The sequence below is a fragment of the Hermetia illucens genome, chromosome 5 (assembly GCF_905115235.1).
Source record: "Hermetia illucens chromosome 5, iHerIll2.2.curated.20191125, whole genome shotgun sequence".
Classification (NCBI taxonomy): Eukaryota; Metazoa; Arthropoda; class Insecta; order Diptera; family Stratiomyidae; genus Hermetia; species Hermetia illucens.
In genome coordinates this window covers 64,427,785-64,449,045 of record NC_051853.1, presented here as the reverse complement: position 1 = coordinate 64,449,045, position 21,261 = coordinate 64,427,785, and the positions used below count along the sequence as shown (strand labels likewise).

The 21,261-nt window shown below is 41.4% G+C and overlaps 1 protein-coding gene and 1 long non-coding RNA gene across 2 annotated transcripts in view; one reads left to right on the top strand and one right to left on the bottom strand.

Annotated features, from left to right (window-relative positions):
- LOC119657639 overlaps positions 1–21,261 on the bottom strand; it is a 94,086-nt gene that overhangs the window by 67,138 nt on the left and 5,687 nt on the right. The window lies entirely within an intron of this gene.
- Positions 12,037–21,261, top strand: part of LOC119657638 (RNA exonuclease 3) — an 87,019-nt gene continuing 77,794 nt past the window's right edge. The window contains exon 1 of the mRNA XM_038064642.1: positions 12,037–13,746. Coding sequence (XP_037920570.1) covers positions 13,506–13,746 — 241 coding nt within the window. The 5' untranslated portion in view covers positions 12,037–13,505. The remainder of the gene's footprint in view (positions 13,747–21,261) is intronic.

Sequence of the window (21,261 nt, the reverse complement as noted above, 5' to 3'; positions counted from 1 at the left end):
AATATTGCTAAGTCTGCATTTTCCATTCTATCTAAAATCGGAAATTGCAATTCATATGGTATTTGCAGTGAATAGAGGCTATTCTACATCAACATTCTCTCTCTAATGTACATTGAAAACACAAAAGGGAGTCGAGAGTGGCCAACGTGGCCATATAACGCGAAAAGAGAGCCTTGCAAAATCTTGGATTATACCCGTGCTTAGGATTTAAAACCCTATGCGCTAATCAATTAGATTACTGTTTTAGAACATCTCCCTAAATTGAAAATTTTAGTCAGGAACTCACAGCTAAGAGATGGGTGGCAGGTAATTATGCTCTACGCCGGATATACATATGTTTAAAGTTTAAAGCAAACAAACATGATCAGTTTTATAAGTTTTCCCGTATCACGATCGCCATAAATAATTATTAAAGTCCATTTTACTTTAATTTAGGGATTCCATCTACTTAATGACAAAAGTAGGGTATTGAATATTTATAATCAAAACTTATTTACTCAGATTAGTTCGCATCTGTTTATCTAGAAAAAATCCAAAACATGCCCGATTTTATATATGCAGATATGTAAATGGATAATTATATGCATTTTACATTATTTATTATTGCTTCATTGTATGCAAATTGACTTTTTGTTCATTTTCAAGCATTTCATATAGTATTTAAAGAATTAATTTAGAATTGTTAAAACACAATAAAGTAGCACATCCAAAGTTCATTATTTTAATGTGAGAACTCTTGCAATCATGAAATGTATCTAAACCCATCTAAATGGAAGAATAATGGAAACCTGCAATAAACATCTTCTCAATTGAGCTTATTTAATGAACCCACTTGAATAAAATTATACCTTAATTTACAGTCAACAAATAAAATTCGCAGCCAAGTAAATAGAAAAGTCTGCTCCCAGATATCACTTGACCTTATAATGTCATCCAGGTGAGCCTAAATGATATACAATATTTTCCTGAACTGTACTGAAACTTCCAAGATAAGAATGTTGTTTACCATTACTTCACGGCAGACAAACATAATGTTTCCGTGCATGTACTTTTACCGTACAATAAATGAAAATGACGCGATAATTATCAGTAAAATTGGACGTATAAGACGATATGACTTAAAGTAATATCTGGAAAATTTTTATACTTCTCTTCCGCGGGTGATTACAGGTAAGCTTAGTGAGACAATGCGTTAAGGAAAGATTATATGTTGTTTCTGTTTATATTTGTTTGAGAGCTCTCTTGAGTTCTTGTTCTGACGAATCATTCCAATAAATGTATGTTAAAATAAAACACTAGTCATTCTCTATTATTGCTAAATAGCCTTAGAAAGAACTAGAGAGTGAGTCAGTGATCAACGGTTTCGGGACAGTAAAACCTGCCAACTGTAGCCTCTGATATCTAGTCAGATCATCGCTGCATCCGGATCCTCACCATAAGTCATTGATGATATATTTTCGGCAATTATTCTTACCGTCGGCAATATAGGGACCTGGTGATTAGGGAACAATGTCGTGTCTATTTCCCGAAACAATCTAGATTGATCTTACTAACTCCTGGGGCGGAATCTAATTCTTTAGAGAGACACTTGAAGCAATTCTTTTTGTTCTTTTCAGTGGTCGGTTGTAGTCTCTTGATTGTGTGTTTGTACTCAAGAAGGTGCCACATTGACGTTGGCTTCCTCTTTTGACCTACAGGGAAACTTTCCGGCACTTTGCGAACGGAACCGTTCAACAACAGTTAGGTACAGGTATACCTCCACTTATCACACTTCGACTTATATCATTTTTTACTTATAACACTCGAAAAATTAAGGAGCATGCTTGGAGTTAGCACGTTTTTGCTTCGACTGATAAGTCACACAATTTTTAGTACTATGTGCATACATATTTTTAATTCTACACACTTTCATTTTGGGAGTTCGTCCGCTAAGATAAGATAAGATGGATAAGATGGATTGAAGGCAATTTACATAATATTTTCGTCTTTTTCTTCAGTCTTTTTCCCGTTCACAAGCGCAGTCGGCTCATCGTGATCGGTTTCGCCATTTGGCTCTATCAAATGCCTGATCTGGGTGGAATCTCGAGGCTTTTATATCCCCATCCAGCGTATCAAGTCACCGTTGTTTAGGCCTGCCTTCTGGTCGTTTACCATCGACTCCGATGTTCAGGCCAATCTTGGCAAGGGAATTCTCGTTGGCACAAATTGCGTGACCATATCATCGAAGACGCCTCTCTTGCAAATTTTCCACGGTCAATGCAACCCCATAACGATAAATTTTAGATTTGAGACGTCCGTTTATACGCCGATCACAAAGAACACCAGTTGTGGAACGCCACTTCATCTAGGTTGTATTAATGCGTGAAGCAATTTCATAATGCAGTTCTCCATTGGCTGATAGCGTTGACCCGAGGTATATAAATCGCTCAGTTCTGGGCAGCTCACTGTCGCTGACAGTGATTGTGCTTGTTTCCTGGGGATCGTTCGTCAAAAATTAGTTTAGATTCAATCTGAGACCGTGTTGCATGAGGCGATCACTCCATTTTTGGACAAGTTACTCAAAATCATTTTTGCTATCAGATGCTAGCAAAACATCAACTGCATAAAAAACTGTGTAGGGTGCTGGACGTTAGATATCCCATGTGACTAGTATCGGAGTTCCGCAGTTTTTGACAAATCCGGCTTGATTCACGGTTATTTCAACGATTTCGCGAATACGGTTGTCAAGAATACGTTGAAAAATCTTCATGGTATGGGAAAGTAATCGGATCGGACGATAATTTGAACACTCTGCTGGACTACCTTTCTTTCTCCATATTGGAACAGCGGTACTTTCTTGCCAGTCAGATGGTGTTCTTCCTTTCTGAATAACCTGATTAAAGAATTTACTGAGCCACAGTGTTGGGTCCCAGCTCTTCGTTTTCCAGAACTCAAATGCGATGTCGTCAGCTCCTGTGTTTCCCCGATTTCATTCGTTTTATTACCTCCTCGACTTCAGTTGCCCTAACAGTTAAGCCCATGGTGTTCAACGTAGGTACCTGTCGTGAGACTTAATCCTACGGTCCTCTTCAGACACGGATTGATTTTGTGACCACAATCAGAGCCCCGCTGAGACAAGCAACAACGGTACCAGTCTATACCAAGTGCATGGCTTAGCATTCATACTGGTGGATGCAAGAATTGCCTAAATCTCTACCGAAGTAAGGAGTACGGCACCCGTGTTGAAACGCAACACCATGCCGACGCCCGAAGGTCTCTTCTCGCTTGAGCACAACCACAACCACCATGAAACTCCCACTAGGGGGGCCAACCGCAAATAACCGAGCTGTACTCACATACAACGGGAGTTCACGCGAAGTATGAGAGTGCAAGGGCTTTCCCGGTTCCCATGGTACCAGTATACCTCTGGTAACGTTTCGTAACCAATTTGCCACTTCAGATGAGTCCCCGTGTAGACTCAGGTCTGATCGCCCTGATTAGGCGTTTGGAACATTCGCTTACTGCATCACAGCTGCCAAACCAAAGTGAGTACCCGGTGCCACCGCTATGGAGGTTCTCCTCGGCCACTTGGTTTTGGTTTGGCCGACAGGGTTGCTGTCTTCCTCACCGCCACCTCTGAGCACCAGTTGCGTTAACAGGTGGTCGGCAATGATTGTGGAAGTGGATGATGATGATTTCAACATCGTCATTCCAAAGCCAAGTATCTCGGTTGATATACCGCTTACCCGGCTTTGTGACCCCGAGGATTAAAATATTTTGTCTAATTACTGGCGCCGTTTGGGCATATGTATTGAATATAGCTCTGAATGTTCACACAAGTGGTCGATATTTTCGATAATTTGAATTATTTGAGAGCCAGGAAGTACCATAATAACAAAACACCGACCTTTTGTATTCGAGAAGACGGAAAAATAGGTGTATGCCTGGATTCTCGACGTGAACCAATTTCAACTGTAGTCATCCAAAGGTGAAGAGTTTGTCTAATACCATCCGAAGTGCAATCAAAGCCTTCGAATTTAATGCAAATCGAGGATGGTACGGTAAGTTCAAATTAAGATTTGGTCTGCGTAATTTAAAATTGACTGATGAAGCGCCTAGTGCTGATTATGAGGAAATTTCCCGATATGCCGAAAAGTATTATTGATGAAGGCGGTTACAGTTCGAGACAAGTTTTTAATATCGATGAGAGAGGACTTTACTGGAAGCGTTTATCATCACGTACATTTATTTACAAGAAAGAAGCTACAACATCAGGCTTCAAAGCCTTCAAGGACAGCCTTACACTTGTTTTGGGCGGAAATGTCGCTTCAAACTGAAACCTCTACTGGTGTACCATTCGGAAAATCCAAGAGCCTTAAAAACTTTTCGAAAAACACGCTCCCAGTTATTTTGAGACATAATAAAAAGACTTGGGTAACTTCGGCGATATTCACTAAATGGTTTAGAAATGAATTTTGTTCAGGAGTCAAAAAATACTGTAGGAAGATCGCACAAGGTTTTGCTATTAGTCGATAATTCTCCTGGACAGTCTGCAGTCTCAACCAAAGAGATGAAAATGTGAAAATGGTCTTCGTACCGCCAAATACCACATCCCTGCTGCAACCCATGGGCCAAGGTGTAACTCATCATAACCATCAACGGCGCAGCAACCGGGCCTGCCTTCATAAGGAACTCCAGACATCCTTGTTTTGCGCCGAGGTCCACCAATTCGATATCCCTAAAAGCTGTTTGGCGTCCTGACCTACGCCATCGCTCCATCTTAGGCAGTGTCTACCTCATCTTCTTTTTCTACCACAGATATTGCCCTTATAGACTTTCCGGGCTGGGTCATCCTCATCCATACGGGTTAACTGACCCGCCCACCGTAATTTATTGAGCCGGATTTTGTCCACAACCTCACGGTCATGGTATCGCTCATAGATTTCGTCGTTAGGTAGGTTATTGAATCATTCATCATCATGTAGGAGGCCAAAAATTCTTCAGGGGATTCTTCTCTCGAACGCAGCCAAGAGTTCGCAATTCTTCTTGCTAAGGACCCAAGCTTCCGAGGAATACATGACGACTGGCAAGATCATAGTCTTGTATAGTAAGAGCTTTGACCCTATGGTGAGACGTTTCGAGCGGAACAGTCTTTGTAAGCTGAAATAGGCTCTGTTGGCTGACAACAACCGTCCGCGGATTTCATCATCGTAGATGTTATCGGTTGTGATTTTCGACCCTAGATAGGAGAAATTATCAACGGTCTCAAAGTTCTATTCTCCTATCTTTATTCTTCCCGTTTGACCAGTGCGGTTTGATGTTGTTGGTTGGTTGGTTTTTGGTGCTGACGTTGCCACCATATACTTTGTCTTGCCTTCATTGATGTGCAGCCCAAGATCTTGCGATAATCGCCGCCTGCTCGATCTGGATGAAGGTAGTTTGTATGTCTCGGGTGGTTCTTCCCATGATGTCGATATCGTCGACATAGGCCAGTAGTTGGATGGACTTAAAGAGGATCGTACCTCTTGCATTTACCTCAGTATCACGGATCACTTTCTCGAGGGCCAGGTTAAAGAGGACGCATGATAGCGCATCCCCTTGTCTTAGACCGTTGTTGATGTCGAATGGTCTTGAGAGTGATCCTGTTGCTTTTATCTGGCCTCGCACATTGGTCAGGGTCAGCCATTTTCTTAGATGGGTAAAAATTCCAATCCATCATTCAAAAGCTTCCAAGGTTCAGCTGTTTCAGCCGCCTTGCTTTGGTTGGTTGGTTTTTGGTGCTGACGTTGCCACCATATACTTTGTCTTGCCTTCATTGATGTGCAGCCCAAGATCTTGCGATAATCGCCGCCTGCTCGATCTGGATGAAGGTAGTTTGTATGTCTCGGGTGGTTCTTCCCATGATGTCGATATCGTCGACATAGGCCAGTAGTTGGATGGACTTAAAGAGGATCGTACCTCTTGCATTTACCTCAGTATCACGGATCACTTTCTCGAGGGCCAGGTTAAAGAGGACGCATGATAGCGCATCCCCTTGTCTTAGACCGTTGTTGATGTCGAATGGTCTTGAGAGTGATCCTGTTGCTTTTATCTGGCCTCGCACATTGGTCAGGGTCAGCCATTTTCTTAGATGGGTAAAAATTCCAATCCATCATTCAAAAGCTTCCAAGGTTCAGCTGTTTCAGCCGCCTTGCTTTCCCTGCTCATCGCTGACCTTCCTAAACCGAATCCGAACCCGCCCTGTCAGTCACGCCTGAAGGGTCCGCATTTGACCGGTGGCCCCAGCATGGATGGGATGCAGTTAGTTTGTCAGTGTTGACTGCCGGTGATCGAATGAAAAATTATTCGTTAAGCCGTCAAGACATGTTTGTTTAGGCTGTCAGAGAGAATTTTATGGACATCTTTGTCGCTGGTGAACATTTTTAATTAAATGGTCACATTCAAAAATATCGCAAATTCTCGTCTCAAACCCTTCCACTTGCAGGACCTCATCGCTAATTACTGAAATTGCCAATATATGTATTCCTGCTTTATAAAACTTAATAAGCTGTGAATTTTGGCAAATGGAGCTAAAAGCATTAACACCTTCATGAAATGGCATGAAAAGCGTTGACTCTCTCATTTTTGTAACTTTAAAAATTTCATTAATTTTGTTCCATTAGTTCCTGAAAAACGACCAAAAATAGGAATGGAGCTTGATGCGTTGCAGCCGTGTACATATACAGGATGGTCTGAATTCTTGAAAAAACTTTTCATTTTCATGTCTGCTCAAATAAAGTCGATAACAATATACTACTGTGTTTGCAAATTTACCGGAGCCTCCCCCCATATAATACCATAAAGTTTTGCTGTAATATAGACCATAATATGGAGCACTATCCTGGGAAATTTGGTGGAAATCCAACCATTAGCAATAAAGTTATAAAGTTGTCAGCGTCTCTTTGCTTAAAATTACTCTACCAAAAGATATTCCTTCCATTTCTTTTCTAAGGTTTGTCAGAAACCACATATTATATGCTTACACACGTTTCGGTAATTTTTGAACAACAATATCAACACCTTTCATGGATATTCACCACAATTTTTTACTGGTTAATTTTTCGGAATTGCCCCATTTTGATATTGATTTGATTAATCTAAAATATGTCACCAAACTGCCGACTTCACACCTGAATAAAACTGGTGGGAATAATCCAAAGGTTGAATTGAAGTGAAGATAAGCAGCTTTCAAAATATTAACATAATGACAACTGATTGACAACATTATATGGCTTATAGGACGATCACCGCTTTATTATCTAAAATTAAATTTCTTGAGATAAATATTGTGACTAAGCAAGCAATTAATTGTCTAAAATTGCCTAGATACTCATTACAAATTATAAGAGATAAAGCAGTACTTTGTATTATTTGTGATAATAATATCACCAAAGTAGGTTAAAGGTCCTAACTTCCTGTTCACAAATGAAGCGCTCACCTAGCTCTTTGAATTCTAAATGCGGAAAGTAATTAGCGAACACTGATGTGTCATTTGTTTTTTCATAAAATACAATTATTGAAAGAGGAAGGTTGTCTGTTATTATTATTTTTTCCGAGTTGTCACAATCTCGGTAGATGCTGGATTTTACCTAATACTAGCACTAAGTGCCAAGCGTTTAGCCTCGGGTGATCCTACCTGCTTCCATTACAAAGGGGTGCTGGTGGTTGTGGCGATGGTAGGTTAGTGGGAGGATCCGTCGAGAACTCGCTGCAACATCGAGCATGAATGCTGAATGGTGTACTTCTGCATGGCTTGAACCAGACTGTGTGAGAGTCCCAGGACATCAACGGAAGCCATGAGGGATTTAGGTACAATACCTGTAGCTGACAATATTATGGGAACTACTATCAAATATTGCTTGCTACTAATACCGGAAAACCGGACAATTCCGCGTGATGAGTCCATGCTTGTATGGCAAGTTTTGATGGATAACCTTACATACAGCATCATGCCTGCTCGTGTATTGCGCCGGTGCAATAATAGTGCAGCCAGAAATGAGATGGTCCAATGTCTCTAGCGTCGAACCACACATTCTGCACCAATCGTTTTCCACCCACTTTTTCATAAGCTCGGGTGACGACCACGCCATCCTGAATGACACATATGAATCCCTCCGTCCCAGCAAAGAGCTCCCCATCATTGATTTGAGATATAATTCTCGGAGTTGCTGGAGATGCATAGAGCCTGGGAATACCTTGTCTATACAAAGGATCCATTTCCACTCTTTGGAATTCGTCCCGAACCTCAGCAGGACGGTGGAGTAGAGCGTTTCGGCAAGTACTGAAACTGTTGCCTGCAGTGCGGCATTTTGTTGCTGATGCCGCCGCCTCTGCCCCTCTTGGTCACCAGTTTCCGTGATGACCTCAAGTCGAACACGCTTCCTGATGATGGCCGGGATTGTATTGCTGCGAGTAATAAAATCACGTGTGTAAATTGCGGGAAACGCTCGACGAATCTCTGGTCCAACAAGGGCCGGTAAGATGTTGTACCCGCTCCGCCGTTATTTCGTAGCAGAAGCAGATGATGAAAAGGTTGATTTCCTCAGTCCATTTCATCTGCTGCCTACGTGAACCTGCAGCAGTCGGAGCAACACTCCTGTTTGTCGTTGCGCTTAGACGTCAAACCACCCCACAATTAACGGTTTCGACGCCATGCTGTCTATTACGGGAGCCCGACCCAGTCACTAAGTTAGACGACTCCCGCCGGTTATTCGTACCGGACCCCAAGTTTCTCCTTCTTCTCATTAAGTGGATTTGCATTTTATACCTAACTGTCAGGTGTGGTGATAGCTTTCTCAGTTCTGCAAGACTGCATAGCTGCTGCACTTTCCTCACCTACCCACCGAGATGCGGTGTCGTACAGCTATTCAGACTGAAGCTATCCATCCCTCCTTCTTTCACAATCGGACTTGGGACTGGCTAAGACGGAGTTAAATTCACTTAAAATTTTAATTTTGTTATTAATTATTTATGTTCTTTATCGGATTCTCCTTTTAAAAATTTGCGGGTTTTTCCGGTTTTACTTCTTGTTGCTTCTGTGAATTTATATCTATACATATATTGTTTACATTGTCGATGATTGAGGAGTGATCCGCCTTGGATTTCCCCCCCATATAGTTGCAGCTTCTTGATTTTTTCCAGATTTTTCGCTTGGGTCCCCATACATGCAAAAGGGGGGTTTACATTTTTTTTCACTACATATAGTCAGGTGGGATATCAAATAAAAGGCCTCCATTAATATTTTTCGAAGTCGGTCTTAATTTTGACATTGGAAGAGAGACTGGGGAGTGCGGGGCGTCAAAATTGATAATTTCTTTAACAGATCCATTCTCAGAAACTATCCACGTGAAAAATCTGGAAAAAATCAAGAAGGCTCCGAAATACCCTCCATTCTGATATTTATTCAAATAAAGTTAATAATAGTATATTACTATAATTTTCAATAATTGGCTGCAGAACCTCCTTTAAATTCATTCGCACCACGAAATGTACGCTATGATATAGAGCATTACTTAGTTTGGTGGAAATCGCATTATTATTAACAAAGTTATGATAGGTCAAAGTTGTCGCTTCTTTCGAATGTGGATATATGACGTGCCACGTACTAAAAGGAGAAATGCACACTCAAATATGTTCACAAAAGGAATAGATACAACCTTTCATATCTGAAGCGTCCACCTTCCGAAGTCCCGACTTGTTGGTATTACGCAAGATTGTCGCGTACGTCAGCTCGCTGGTTTTTTTGAAAACAAAACCGTATTAAAGTGAGTTTACTGTCTGTTTGTCCGTCCGTCTATCTGTCAGTTTGTCACACGCACTTTTCTCAGAAATAATTGTACCAATTGACACGAAGTTTGGTGGGAAGATGTGAACTGTGCTTGTAAATTACATTGCTGCGTGTTAAAAGTCATATACTTAAAAGTGGGGGTTTTCACCGAATATATTCATGTAGGGTTTCAAATGAAAGGTCTCGATTAGTACTTTTCGAAGCAGATTTGACGCTAGTTGCGAGAGAGAGTGTAGGAGTCCAAAAGGTGACAATTTCTTTAAGGACCGGTTCTCAGAAGCTACGAAGTCGAAAAATCTGTAAAATACTATAGTGCTCCTTGCACATGACATCTAGGCCTCAAAAAACTCTTCATTACGATATCAGTTTAAAAGAAGACAATAATAGTACATTTAAATTTTTACTGCGTCCATCTTAAAAACATAAAAAAAAAATAAGTTATAGTAGGAGAGAGATAGAGTGTCAGTACCACGTCAAATTGAATATAGTATATATTCAACATGTTTAACCTACGAGCTATATACAGGTAGACCCATCGTGTACCCAAATATTCGCATATAAGAAATAAACAAAACCACTTGAAGCGCGAGCTTCCGGTTTACCACTTGTTGTATTTTAGGTTCTGGTACAGCCTCAAGGCACCGAATGTCACACATATGGAAACTATGGAATTGACCTAAGAGGGACTGAAGCGTCCAAAAGGGCATCCTCATTTCTAAGTCTGATCAGCACTGAGGCGTGTAAGCACATGTCGACGTGACACCTCACTTCAGTCACACTTAGTAAGTCCTCTCTTTCCTAAAACTTGTGTGCTATTTTACTCCCTTGTCCGGATAACTAGGCTGTCGTCCCGATCACAGTAGATCTACTATAGGCAGTACCCTTACAAAAATGACCCCACTTGCAAATGTTCTTGCAGAAGCTTATCTGTACACATCAGAGACGCTAAACAAGGAAAAGGCATAATCTTCGTCAAATTGTATTGGTAAGAGAGAGATCGGTGAGCTTTTGCTATTCTGGTATTACGGCGTGCTCACCCATATAGCAAAAAGTTGTTTCACGTATTCACTTATACATAAGCAAAAACTTGCCAATCTCACCAATACATTGGCAAGTCCGGGCGGTATGTCAAACACAGCTGATCGGGTTTTCGGTACATCTCGCTCATGCTCAAGGGCAAAACAATTTGAAATCGTGTGTACTCGCACTGATTTCCCCCCTTGAGGGGCAAGGGGGAGTGAGGTAGCTGTCTAGTATCTAACTGTGGTCCCGATGATCGCCATTCAAATCTCACCGGCGGCAGTGGATTTTGCATCGTGACTTGACGTCAGATACCAGTCGACAGGTACTGCACCGTTATGGTCCTGAATGAAGTGCTCTAACACAATTCAAGGGCCTCATCCAATTGGATTGTCGCGCCAACGATTATTATTAAGTTATTTTACTTCTGAACACATGTTATCTATTTTCTGCCTGTAATGCTGATGAAATTATTTTTAAATTTCAGTAACATTGACTTATTCAGTATGAATATATCATGCTTCCCAATTTTTCACTGTTAATTGCTATTGAATCAATAGCATCGTCGGGGGAGACTTATCACACGTCGTTGTCCACTTGACCCACCGGGATGCAGATGCATACCATACTTTCACTTTTCCTTCCGATGATTAAGAGACTTCGAAATTATGTTACCCAAATTTCCGGTGAATGAGCAATGACCGACACTTTTCTTCAAAGCTAAACAGGTCACCGGATGACTCATTTCTCCGTTCGAAAAATCATCAAAAGTCGATTTCCTCAATGACTCAGGCTATTGCAATATCAGTTCCACCATGATTACTCCGTGATCACAACCAATGGGAGTTCGGGGCCCTGCGAATTGTGTATGTAGATATGCACATAAGCACACGTAGGGGTACCTCCCGCAGTTACAACTGCAGATTTTCCAACTTTCTGAAACATATTTTGAAATTCCCGTCGAAAAAAACTGAAATTCCCTGGCTTGTGTGATAATGTTTACCCAGAGTAGTTTGTTATGGCGGCGCGCGTGGCGTCGTCATTTGATGCGCTGTTTGTTGTCGCGGTCAGCAGACGCTCTGATGAAAATATGACGCATTTAGCAGAGGCAGACACTAGCTTGCAAGGGTCCGTGGATAGTGCCACGATTTATCGTACCGGCCCCGTCGACTTTGTTCTGTGCTAGCGCACAAGCTCAGCAAAAGTAGCGCAAGCGCGCCATCTTTCAGTTTTCTCCGTTTGCAAGCGTTTAATCCAACGGGAATTTACATGAGATCAGTGAGTAATAATCTTTCTGAGTAGATTGGAACCTTTGGATGGAACAGATCCGCCTGGGAAACCCACGGTTGTTATCCAACTTTCGCTAAGTGTCTCGAACGGTCATAACAAAGAGTTTGTTGTGTTCTCGCGGACACAGAACTATCAGAACCGAACATTCGCAGGAAAAAGAAAGAAAGCGCTAGATCCCGTTGGAATCACGCGACACCGCGGTATCCCCCAAAGCTTGCATTTCCGCGCCCAGTGTGGGTGCTCTGTGTGCGTCGACTAGTGTCAGTGTGATCGCGTTTTCTTTAATAAACAAAGTGTAAGAAAGTATGACGTGAATATTGATCGCATCGAGGGTGAGGAAGCGACGAAAATCTGCTTTCTAAATCAGTTGGTGGAAAACTTTCACGTACTCATAACCTGAATTCGAGTCGAACGGGCCAATCTGAGGATCGATTCCCGGGGTGACGAGTAATTATAAATTTCCTACAACAAAAGATAAATTTAACGCGTAACCTCCGTGGGGCGAGTGCGAGCTAAATTTAGCGAGAAAATCTGACCTTGTGGAATTACATCGACCGCGCCGTCTGTCCCTCTGGGGTTAATTACACCGTGGAGGAGTCCAGACCGTCATTCACCCGTTTTGGCCTTTTTTATCTTCACAAGGCTCTCTATAGATAGCTGGTTCCGTTTAATAAAGATTGTGCAAGACGTAAAAATATCGCCCGGAGCGCGAGTAGTGGAACAATAAAAATAAAAACAAACAACGAAAATAAAGCGCATATGCCCCGCACAGGGCAGTTTTGTTTTCGCGTGATTAACTTGTGTAGTGGTCGATGAACTTGACGAGCAGCAACGGCGTTCTTTGTTTAAGAAATTTCTTTCTGAGCTTCTCGAGAATTCAGTAAAAAGAGACCGATCCGCCGAGAACGCCGCCAACGCGCCGTGCCGTGGGATTTTATCGCTTCGCGCCCGTTTTTCAAGTGTTAACTGCTCTCAATCGGAAGTCGACTCCGTCCCAAATCCACTTTGCAAACAAAATATGGTCAAACAGTTGAAGGTGTCCGAAAACTACTTCTTCCTTCATTTGATTTTGTATTATTTCCTGTTGATCCGTCTAGTGTTTGGCCAGAACATTCGCAAGCTCTGCTACACCATTTTCGAGAGTGGCCTAAAGAAATCGCTCAACATTTATCTGATAAAACTGAAAACAGACTACACCTAAGACCGCAGACTCTGTGAGCTCGGGGAGATCCAGTGAGCCGACATTGTTGCGATTGTTTACGAATTTCACGAGAATTTAGCGAAATACTTTGTTTGGTACCCTCAGAGCGAATAACTCACGAAATTTCAAATCGAAATAGCGAAATCTAAATTGTTCAAAAATCGACGATTGTTAGTTATCGAATCCAAAATGAATGTAAATTCTCCGGAATTCATCCCGTCCGCGAGGCGGGAAGTGGTGAATCGAATTCAAACGCCGAAACAGAAGCTCGCAGGCAGGCGATCGATAGTTGGAGTTAGCCAAGATCTGAACCTGCAGGCGCGAGTACAACGACAGCACCAACATGCGACAGCGCAATGGTCGTTGGCGCAAATATTTGTATGGAGTCCCACAACGGCTACAGTATGGCATCTTCCTGGCGTCTATGACTGTGAGTACTTTTCTCATAATGTTCTTCTTTATTATATAATACAAGGTTATGGATTATTACCTGCCACATAAGACGGCTCTGACCTACGTCATCATGCGATATCTTATAGATTTTGCAGTAACAATCTTGGAAAAATGGAAAATTGGATATGAAACAACACGTGCGTTGTTAGCTTGTTAGCTCCACTCTGTCATCGTTGCATAGTTTAACGCAACAAATCCAAAGTTATCAATATTTTAATGAGTGTAAAAAATATGAGTCAAATCTTCCCTAGCATTTTGGAACCCACATTGGGCGCCATTTGGAATAAGCTTGATGCATTGAAGTACACCAAAGCGGATCATCCCTAGGATTGGCGAAATGCAGCTCGAAATGGTCTGCCAACCATTTTAACAGATTATGTTCGTTATAAGCCCCCTGCAAGAAAAGGATGTGGAATAGGGAAAATGTTCTCCTAGGTACATATATCACCCACCGAGAGACATGAATACTGGTCAACCAGTGCACTTCGTGAAGATAGAAATTTCAAGATGCTCTGCCGGGCCAAAATTAACAACAATCATCTTTTCCTTAAACTCATTACTAAGATTTGAAGATGAGTGTTAACACCGCAGGAGTTACGAGAACATAAAATAATCCTAAGAAGCACTTTCGAAACAGGACGAATACTGAGGACGAGTGTAGTTTTTCCAAGTATTTAAAGTCATCGCCCTTTTCTACTCCTCGATAACTATAATATTTGCGGCTATTTTCTTGATGACCTGCCCCCCTTCCATCATCTTTAGCATTCCCATGTAACAGCTACTTGGAAATCTATTACATCATGACATGGCGCGTGAAATTAAAGAGCGAGCGGCCTTTGAGCGAGGAGTCTTCGGCTCAATATGTCTTGGTATTAAAGCCCCTGTAAACATCCATGTCACAGAAGGAAGGCCAAGCGCCTAAGCACTGACGTGGAGTGCAACGACCTTTGGTCGGTTGTCCAAGTGCTGCCTGAGAGAGTTTAAGAGCGATAAACAGCGATAACTGAATGCTGTTGGATGCTCTGCCTTAATCGCATGCTCGTTTTCGATATCGTGCTTATATAACCAAAGCAGCAGCACTTCATATAATTTTTAAAGTGTCGTGGTATTGCAAACTACATTGAAGCGGGATTTTCACTGACGAAAGATAATTGTCCCGTGACAAATACCTGTCCTGGTCAACGATGTTAGAAGGCGATATAGAAGCATCAGCGATCTACCTCTCAAAAAGCCAAGTAATCAATCCAGCCACACATCACAAAGTAAACACTAAACAAACACAAAATGCACACCTCTTCAAAGAATATGGGCCCCCCTCCCTCAAGTTCAACGTTCAGCAATCTAATTCACCGCATTCGTGGAGTTTACTGTCCCCACCAAATTTCATGTTAAGCGGTACAGTCGTTTCCGAGAAAAATGCGCGTGACAGACAGACAGTGAACCGATTTGAATAAAGTTTTATTTTCAGCAAAACCTTAACAAGAATCGGAATTGAAACAACTGAAAGGATACATGAAATTTAGAAATGATCAGATGGAGACAAGGCAAGTGGGAACTAAGGTAAATCAAGGAAAAAGGAGCCCTTAAGAGGGAGTCCCAATGAAAAAGAATTTCGAGAGTGGGAACCAACATATCCACCTTGAAATACAGGCATAGATACTTCGACTAAGGACGTTTGAACTTCCGTGGTCATCAGCCAGACAATTATGAAGTCAAAGCCAACTGCTGAGTACCTTGAAATGCCGCTTGATTTAAAGATGAGCTTTTCCGAGCAAATCAAAGCAGCTACGGTCTAAGCTACAGGAGGAGTTTCGGTTTAAGGCCAGCTAATTGCAAACCCCTAGTAAACTATCTTCTCATAAGTTCAACATAGTCTGATATACTTTACAACGTTTAGGTATAATCTGATACCCCTGGCAGGCAAGTGTATCGTAAGCACCTTGCGCAAGTACAGAGACAGGAAGTCTACATATCGTACTGTTTCAATGCTGATCGTGACGGTAATCGCAGGAGTAATCCGCGTTGCTTTCTTGACTAAAGAATACAAAACCATCACAAAGGGTAAGCAGCTTCTGAAGCGACATACACCGAATGTACAGTAACCCTTTTCAGAAATTGAGTCAAGGGGCAGATGAATTGCATGACTGATCGGGAGCTTAGATCTTCGGTTGAAGCGAAAACATTGGTGGGTGGTAATTTACTCTTCCAGCTTCTAAGGGGGCATGAATGTTTTTAGTCTTACCTGCACAAGACTGGGATCCCCGGACTGTTGGTTTTACAATAGGGAGCCAGTTACACTTTTTTTCTTGTGGAAGCGGAGATGAGATGCGTCTATAACTTTATGCAGATACGGAGGAGCTCAGTCTTGCCGATATTCTCAAAGGGTTGCTGAGGAGCGCTGACAGATCAAATCGTTTTGTATATTACGTAAAGGTATTCTTTCTTGCGAAGAAAATTAAGCAGGACTGGTGGAAGGACCGGATATATGGGGGTCCTTCGAACAAACACATTCTCTTCCTGACTTGGAGACTCCTTAAGAATGAAGAGTTAGTAGTATAAATTACGAGACTCTAACATGGAATCCAGAAACGTATCCGCCTACCTTACCACAAAAAAAGGCACACGATTTTCGTCATTTCGACGTACAGCGTTTGAAGAACTGAAAAATATACTTCGACTTACAGGGCCTTCGTTTCGGCCCACAACCGAATTTCCAACACTAATTGTTAAAAAACGAAAAGGATTAACGGTTTCGTCCAGGGCAGTGGAAACTCTTCAGACGCTGCCTCACCTCTGCCCTGGGAGCAGCGTGGCCGAAAGTGGCAACAGGTAGTAAAACGCCCCTTTATATAATCGCAAAAACTCTACAACATTGCGAATTATATTTAAGTTAAATCGCCAGTTGTTTGAATCTCAGCTAGACTAAAGCTAGGTAATTGTTTAGGACATGGGGGATCCTAGGTCCGCATTCACATGATGTTGGATCGGACCAAATGGGGAGCAACTTACTCCCACGTTTTTTAGTCCACGGATCCCTAGTTTGAGGTATAGCAAATAAATAGAAAATAAATTGAAGGTTAGTAAACCATTTAAAGAAGTCGAGCTAGAACCTCATACAAAATGACCACAAGTTACATAGTTCAGATAAAAGTTAATCAGTAGATTTATCCGGGAATGCTCTAAACACTAGGATTCTACTTTATTTTTAGTTGATGGAATATATTTTGTCTTGTGAGTGCATCTGTATATCCGATTGAGAAAGTAATAAATGGTAAGAAGCTGTCCATCACGAAAAGTGCTGCAACTAATTTGCTTTTAAGTCTGCTAGTAACTAAAGAAAGATAAACGAAAAGCTCTATCTGCTGTGAACACCAAGGTCAATATAATCCACATATCATCCCTCACGCTTTCGAAACTCCTCTCGAAATCGATGAAAAGCAGGTGGTATAATCTCCACAAGTTGCTGCATAATGATCTGAAGATGTAAATATGGACGGTACATCCAGAACGGAAATAAGCCTGCTATCTACCCATCAGATTTTCGGAATTGATGCGTTCCAGGATGAACTCCAGTTAAGTGCTTTTTTTGAAATGTTTATTATCTTGAATATCAAGCCTTTCTTCCACTCATGGATTTGGATTTCGCATTCTCAAGAATTGCGAATGAGTTAGAATCAATAACTCCAGAGAAACTACGAAAGGTGCGCGGACTAGTTTGGTAGAGAGAGCGTCAGAGCTGGTAGCTTAATGCCGCTGGAATGCGGTGATGGCAAAAATATTTTCACTTCTGTTTAGAGGAGTAGTAAACTGCTGCTTCAGCAAAGTTCTGCACAGAACAATCAAAAGGCTTACCGCGTAATACGACATACGGTGGCGAAATAGTTGTTATTTGCGGTACGTTCTGCTTCCCCACCAACGCATTGATGCACATCACGGCCTAAGCTAAACTAAATTTTTTCATGCCTCCACTCACAGACAAGAACAGATGTCTTAGTGTCTTACGTTCATCGGTCGCATGGGGGTACTTGCTTAGTCAGTCAGGTCTTGTAACGTTCTTTTGGAATGTTTTCAACAACTTCACCCGCATAAGACATAAAAATATTCCAGATGTCCTTGCACCTTCAGATGGATGAACCACAACTCCGGATTTCGACGCCAAAATTGAGGGACGCGCACAGCGAGGGGCGGTCACCTGAGGGTCCGATGGGCCTGGCGCGTCTTTATTGCGTGTTCAGATCACGTCGGGGTCACCGCTTTCGTTTGGTACGACCTGATTGTTCTAGATTCACTTTACGCGGTAATTAATGAACGCACCTTCGAATGCTGAAGTACCGCGAGAGTGTTAGAAGAAATCAAACAGACATCGCACTAGAAACACACTTTTATTTTTAACATTGCATCAAAATTGGAATCTTTATTTCTTTTAACATTGCATCAAAATTAGAACTTTTTCATTGAAAAATCTTATGTCAAATCTAATTTCCTAACTTCAATTATTTTTTTGACCAAATCCAGGCCTACTCCGCCACGGAGAACACCGGTGGTGGCAACTGTCAATTGAATTAACAACGTTCGAAATAAATTTCGAATGTTGTGCGAGCAGACGCACCAATGACATGCGAGTGAAGGTAAGCGACCATCAGATGATGGCCCCTTACGACGCCGGTGTCAGCACTTTTTTTGTTAGGCAGAGTCAGAACACAATTCCGAAATCTGGTGCTGATCGCGATATGGTCGATTTTATTAGATGTGTGTTGCCTGTCAGTCAAAGCCCATCCGACGTTGCGCAGGCCCTGTTCTCGAAATCTACAAACATTTCAGCATTGTGGTCATCATGAGCATACCTCCTCATAATGTGCATGAGCAAGACAATGCCAAAGCCACAATGTAACCTTTCGGAGGTCCCTCTTGAACTGTGTGTTATTGCTCATAAAAAGCATCCTTTTCCACTATGTCGAAAATTCCGGTTAGTGTGTGACCTGGACCAGAATCTTGCACTAAACGTCCTATCAGAAGTCGGTTCCCAGGTAATGCGAGCAAACCTTGCGATAACCGAGAGTAACAGCCCGTTCAAAAGGAAGAGGATTCCTCTGCTTAGTTCCACCATCTCACTTCACTTAGATTCAGAACGTCCAACTTGCGTCGCTGGAATTCTCGGTGAAGTTTGAGAAAGCAAGTTTTCTTTGTGGATTTCAAGCCTTGATACCATTGTCTAAAATCGTGAGTAAATTTCAGAAACCAATCGTAGGTCGCTTTTATTCGATGGAATTTAGAATTCAGTATTCAGAGAGACTTTTGAAAAGGCTCTGCTCAAAGATGAATGTAAGTATCTGATAGGTCACTAAGGGGTTGTGATGGGGTCATTAGAATCGGGAACACTGATTTTACCATCATTTAGAGGTTATTGCCTCAGCAAGGGGGAGGGGACATCGTGATTTCCACAAGAGACTTGGGAGATAATAGTAGTAACCGCGCTAATCAGAAAAGAGCTACTGGAAATTTGGATACATATAAGCAAAGTTTCGTGCCCGGAAGGTAAGTTGCGTTTAGTGCAAGTTCGTGGTAAAAATGAGACCGAGCATGTGGCGCGGTAGGACTCGCGGCATTCGAAATTTATTTCGAATGTTGCGAATGTGAGCGGTCAGATGACGCCACCGGCGCTCTCCACACATTTCTAGAACTCGCCACAGGAGTGGAGAGCAGACGGTGCAAATGTGCCATGAGAATGACAGAAGAAAAACAATTGCTGCCATTCCAAGGTTTGTCAAGAAGACCCGTGTGATTTTAGTCGAGCTCATTTTTAATATTTTCTATTTTCATTATTGTGAAGTTTTCTGAAATAAGAAATTATGTTCAATTACTTTTTAAGTGATTAAAGATTGTTCAATTAAATAAATAGCGTTTGTTGACTGTTGGTGAGTTCCAAACGAGAATTAATAGAAGATAGATTAAAACTTCTAAAAGCACGTATAGCAAGTTGTGGGGAACACATATTGCATATCATCAGCACTGTAAGGGAAATGAAATATTCATTAACACGAGAAACACATCGGCCACTCTCAAATTGAGACCCGGATGAGGAACGGAGGAGATATATGGATGCTTAAGCCTGAGAAGGAGAGAAGGAAGTGTATATTCTCAGACCCGGGGTAGTTTTCATTACGCTACCTAGAAATATTGTGTGACTAGCTTTTTCAGACTCTGTACAACGATCAAAGTTCCCAGAATCCAACAGAATAGGCCAAAGTAGTAGAGTACGTTTTCATAATCGTTTGGATTAATTTATTATATCGCGAGGTTTCTTTTCAGTTCCCTGGCATTAAAATTTGCCAGCGAAAGCGGACATCAGCACCTAACATTGGCACAGGTGTCCGTTAGATTTCATCTATTTAGTATATATTAGATGAATGGATGATGTGTCCATCGCCATAAACTAAATTTAAATGGAGAGTGATTTTCCACTTCCATTGACCAGCCCCCTAATCTTGAACTATTAACCGTAGCTAAAATTAGAACTAACTATTTCGCTTCCATTAGAATTCCACAAGAATATAACCTACTGATGAGATTAACGAAACTGGTATGGAAAAATTTCAATAAATTTATTGCATAGGAATAAATAAGTCATATTAAGATTTCAAAAAAAAAAGAATGATAATAGGGAAACAAAACAAAGTTATCGTTTATAACCACAAAAGAACTTTATCACTATAACCATTCTACGCATATTTTCTAAACAACACTATTGTGCAAAAAACATGTCTCATAAACATTTCTTTTTGCGTTTAGTAATCTGAATAGAAATTTCATCATTTCAGAAATTCGACGCGTGTATAAAATATGTAGGATCATTTTGAGGTTGCAAAGAATAGTATTATGTGCAGTAGAGCACGAGTTTCACGAAATTTGACCCGAAAATCAATTCTATTATGCGCTCAGAATGGAGCCAACGCTCCACGGAGCGGCCTATGGACTGAACCTCATTCGAAATATCTTGACTGTATTCAAAAGAATCTTTGGTGAATTTTTAGTTTGTGCTTTCATTTCTGACTAGACTACGGTTCATGAACTGATAGTTATGCATACATTCTAGATGGAATTCGCTTGGAGCTGTAAATTCTACTTCATAAAAATTCATAAGGGGACGTTGAGTGCCTTGTGAGGAATGAAATTGATATATTTTCTATTTTTTTTAACAAAAAGTTTTTTTGTGTGTGGATTTTTGCCTGGATGGGGTGGAATTCAAGTTTGGCCATTAATTATCAAAACCAGAGGTACTCAGTGGCCGGTTGTTGTTCAACATAACACGTTCTCGGCGGTTATTAGCCGGGAAACGTTTGCAAGGCCAGGCTAACATGTTTTGTTAAAGCAACCCGTCAGCTCTACGTTAAATGTGTTAATATTTACTCATTAGACAGGCAGTTTAAAGTTCAAGATATCGTTCATCAAACAAAGTGGCGAATCGTCTATATGGAAAGAGTACTCTCGCGAG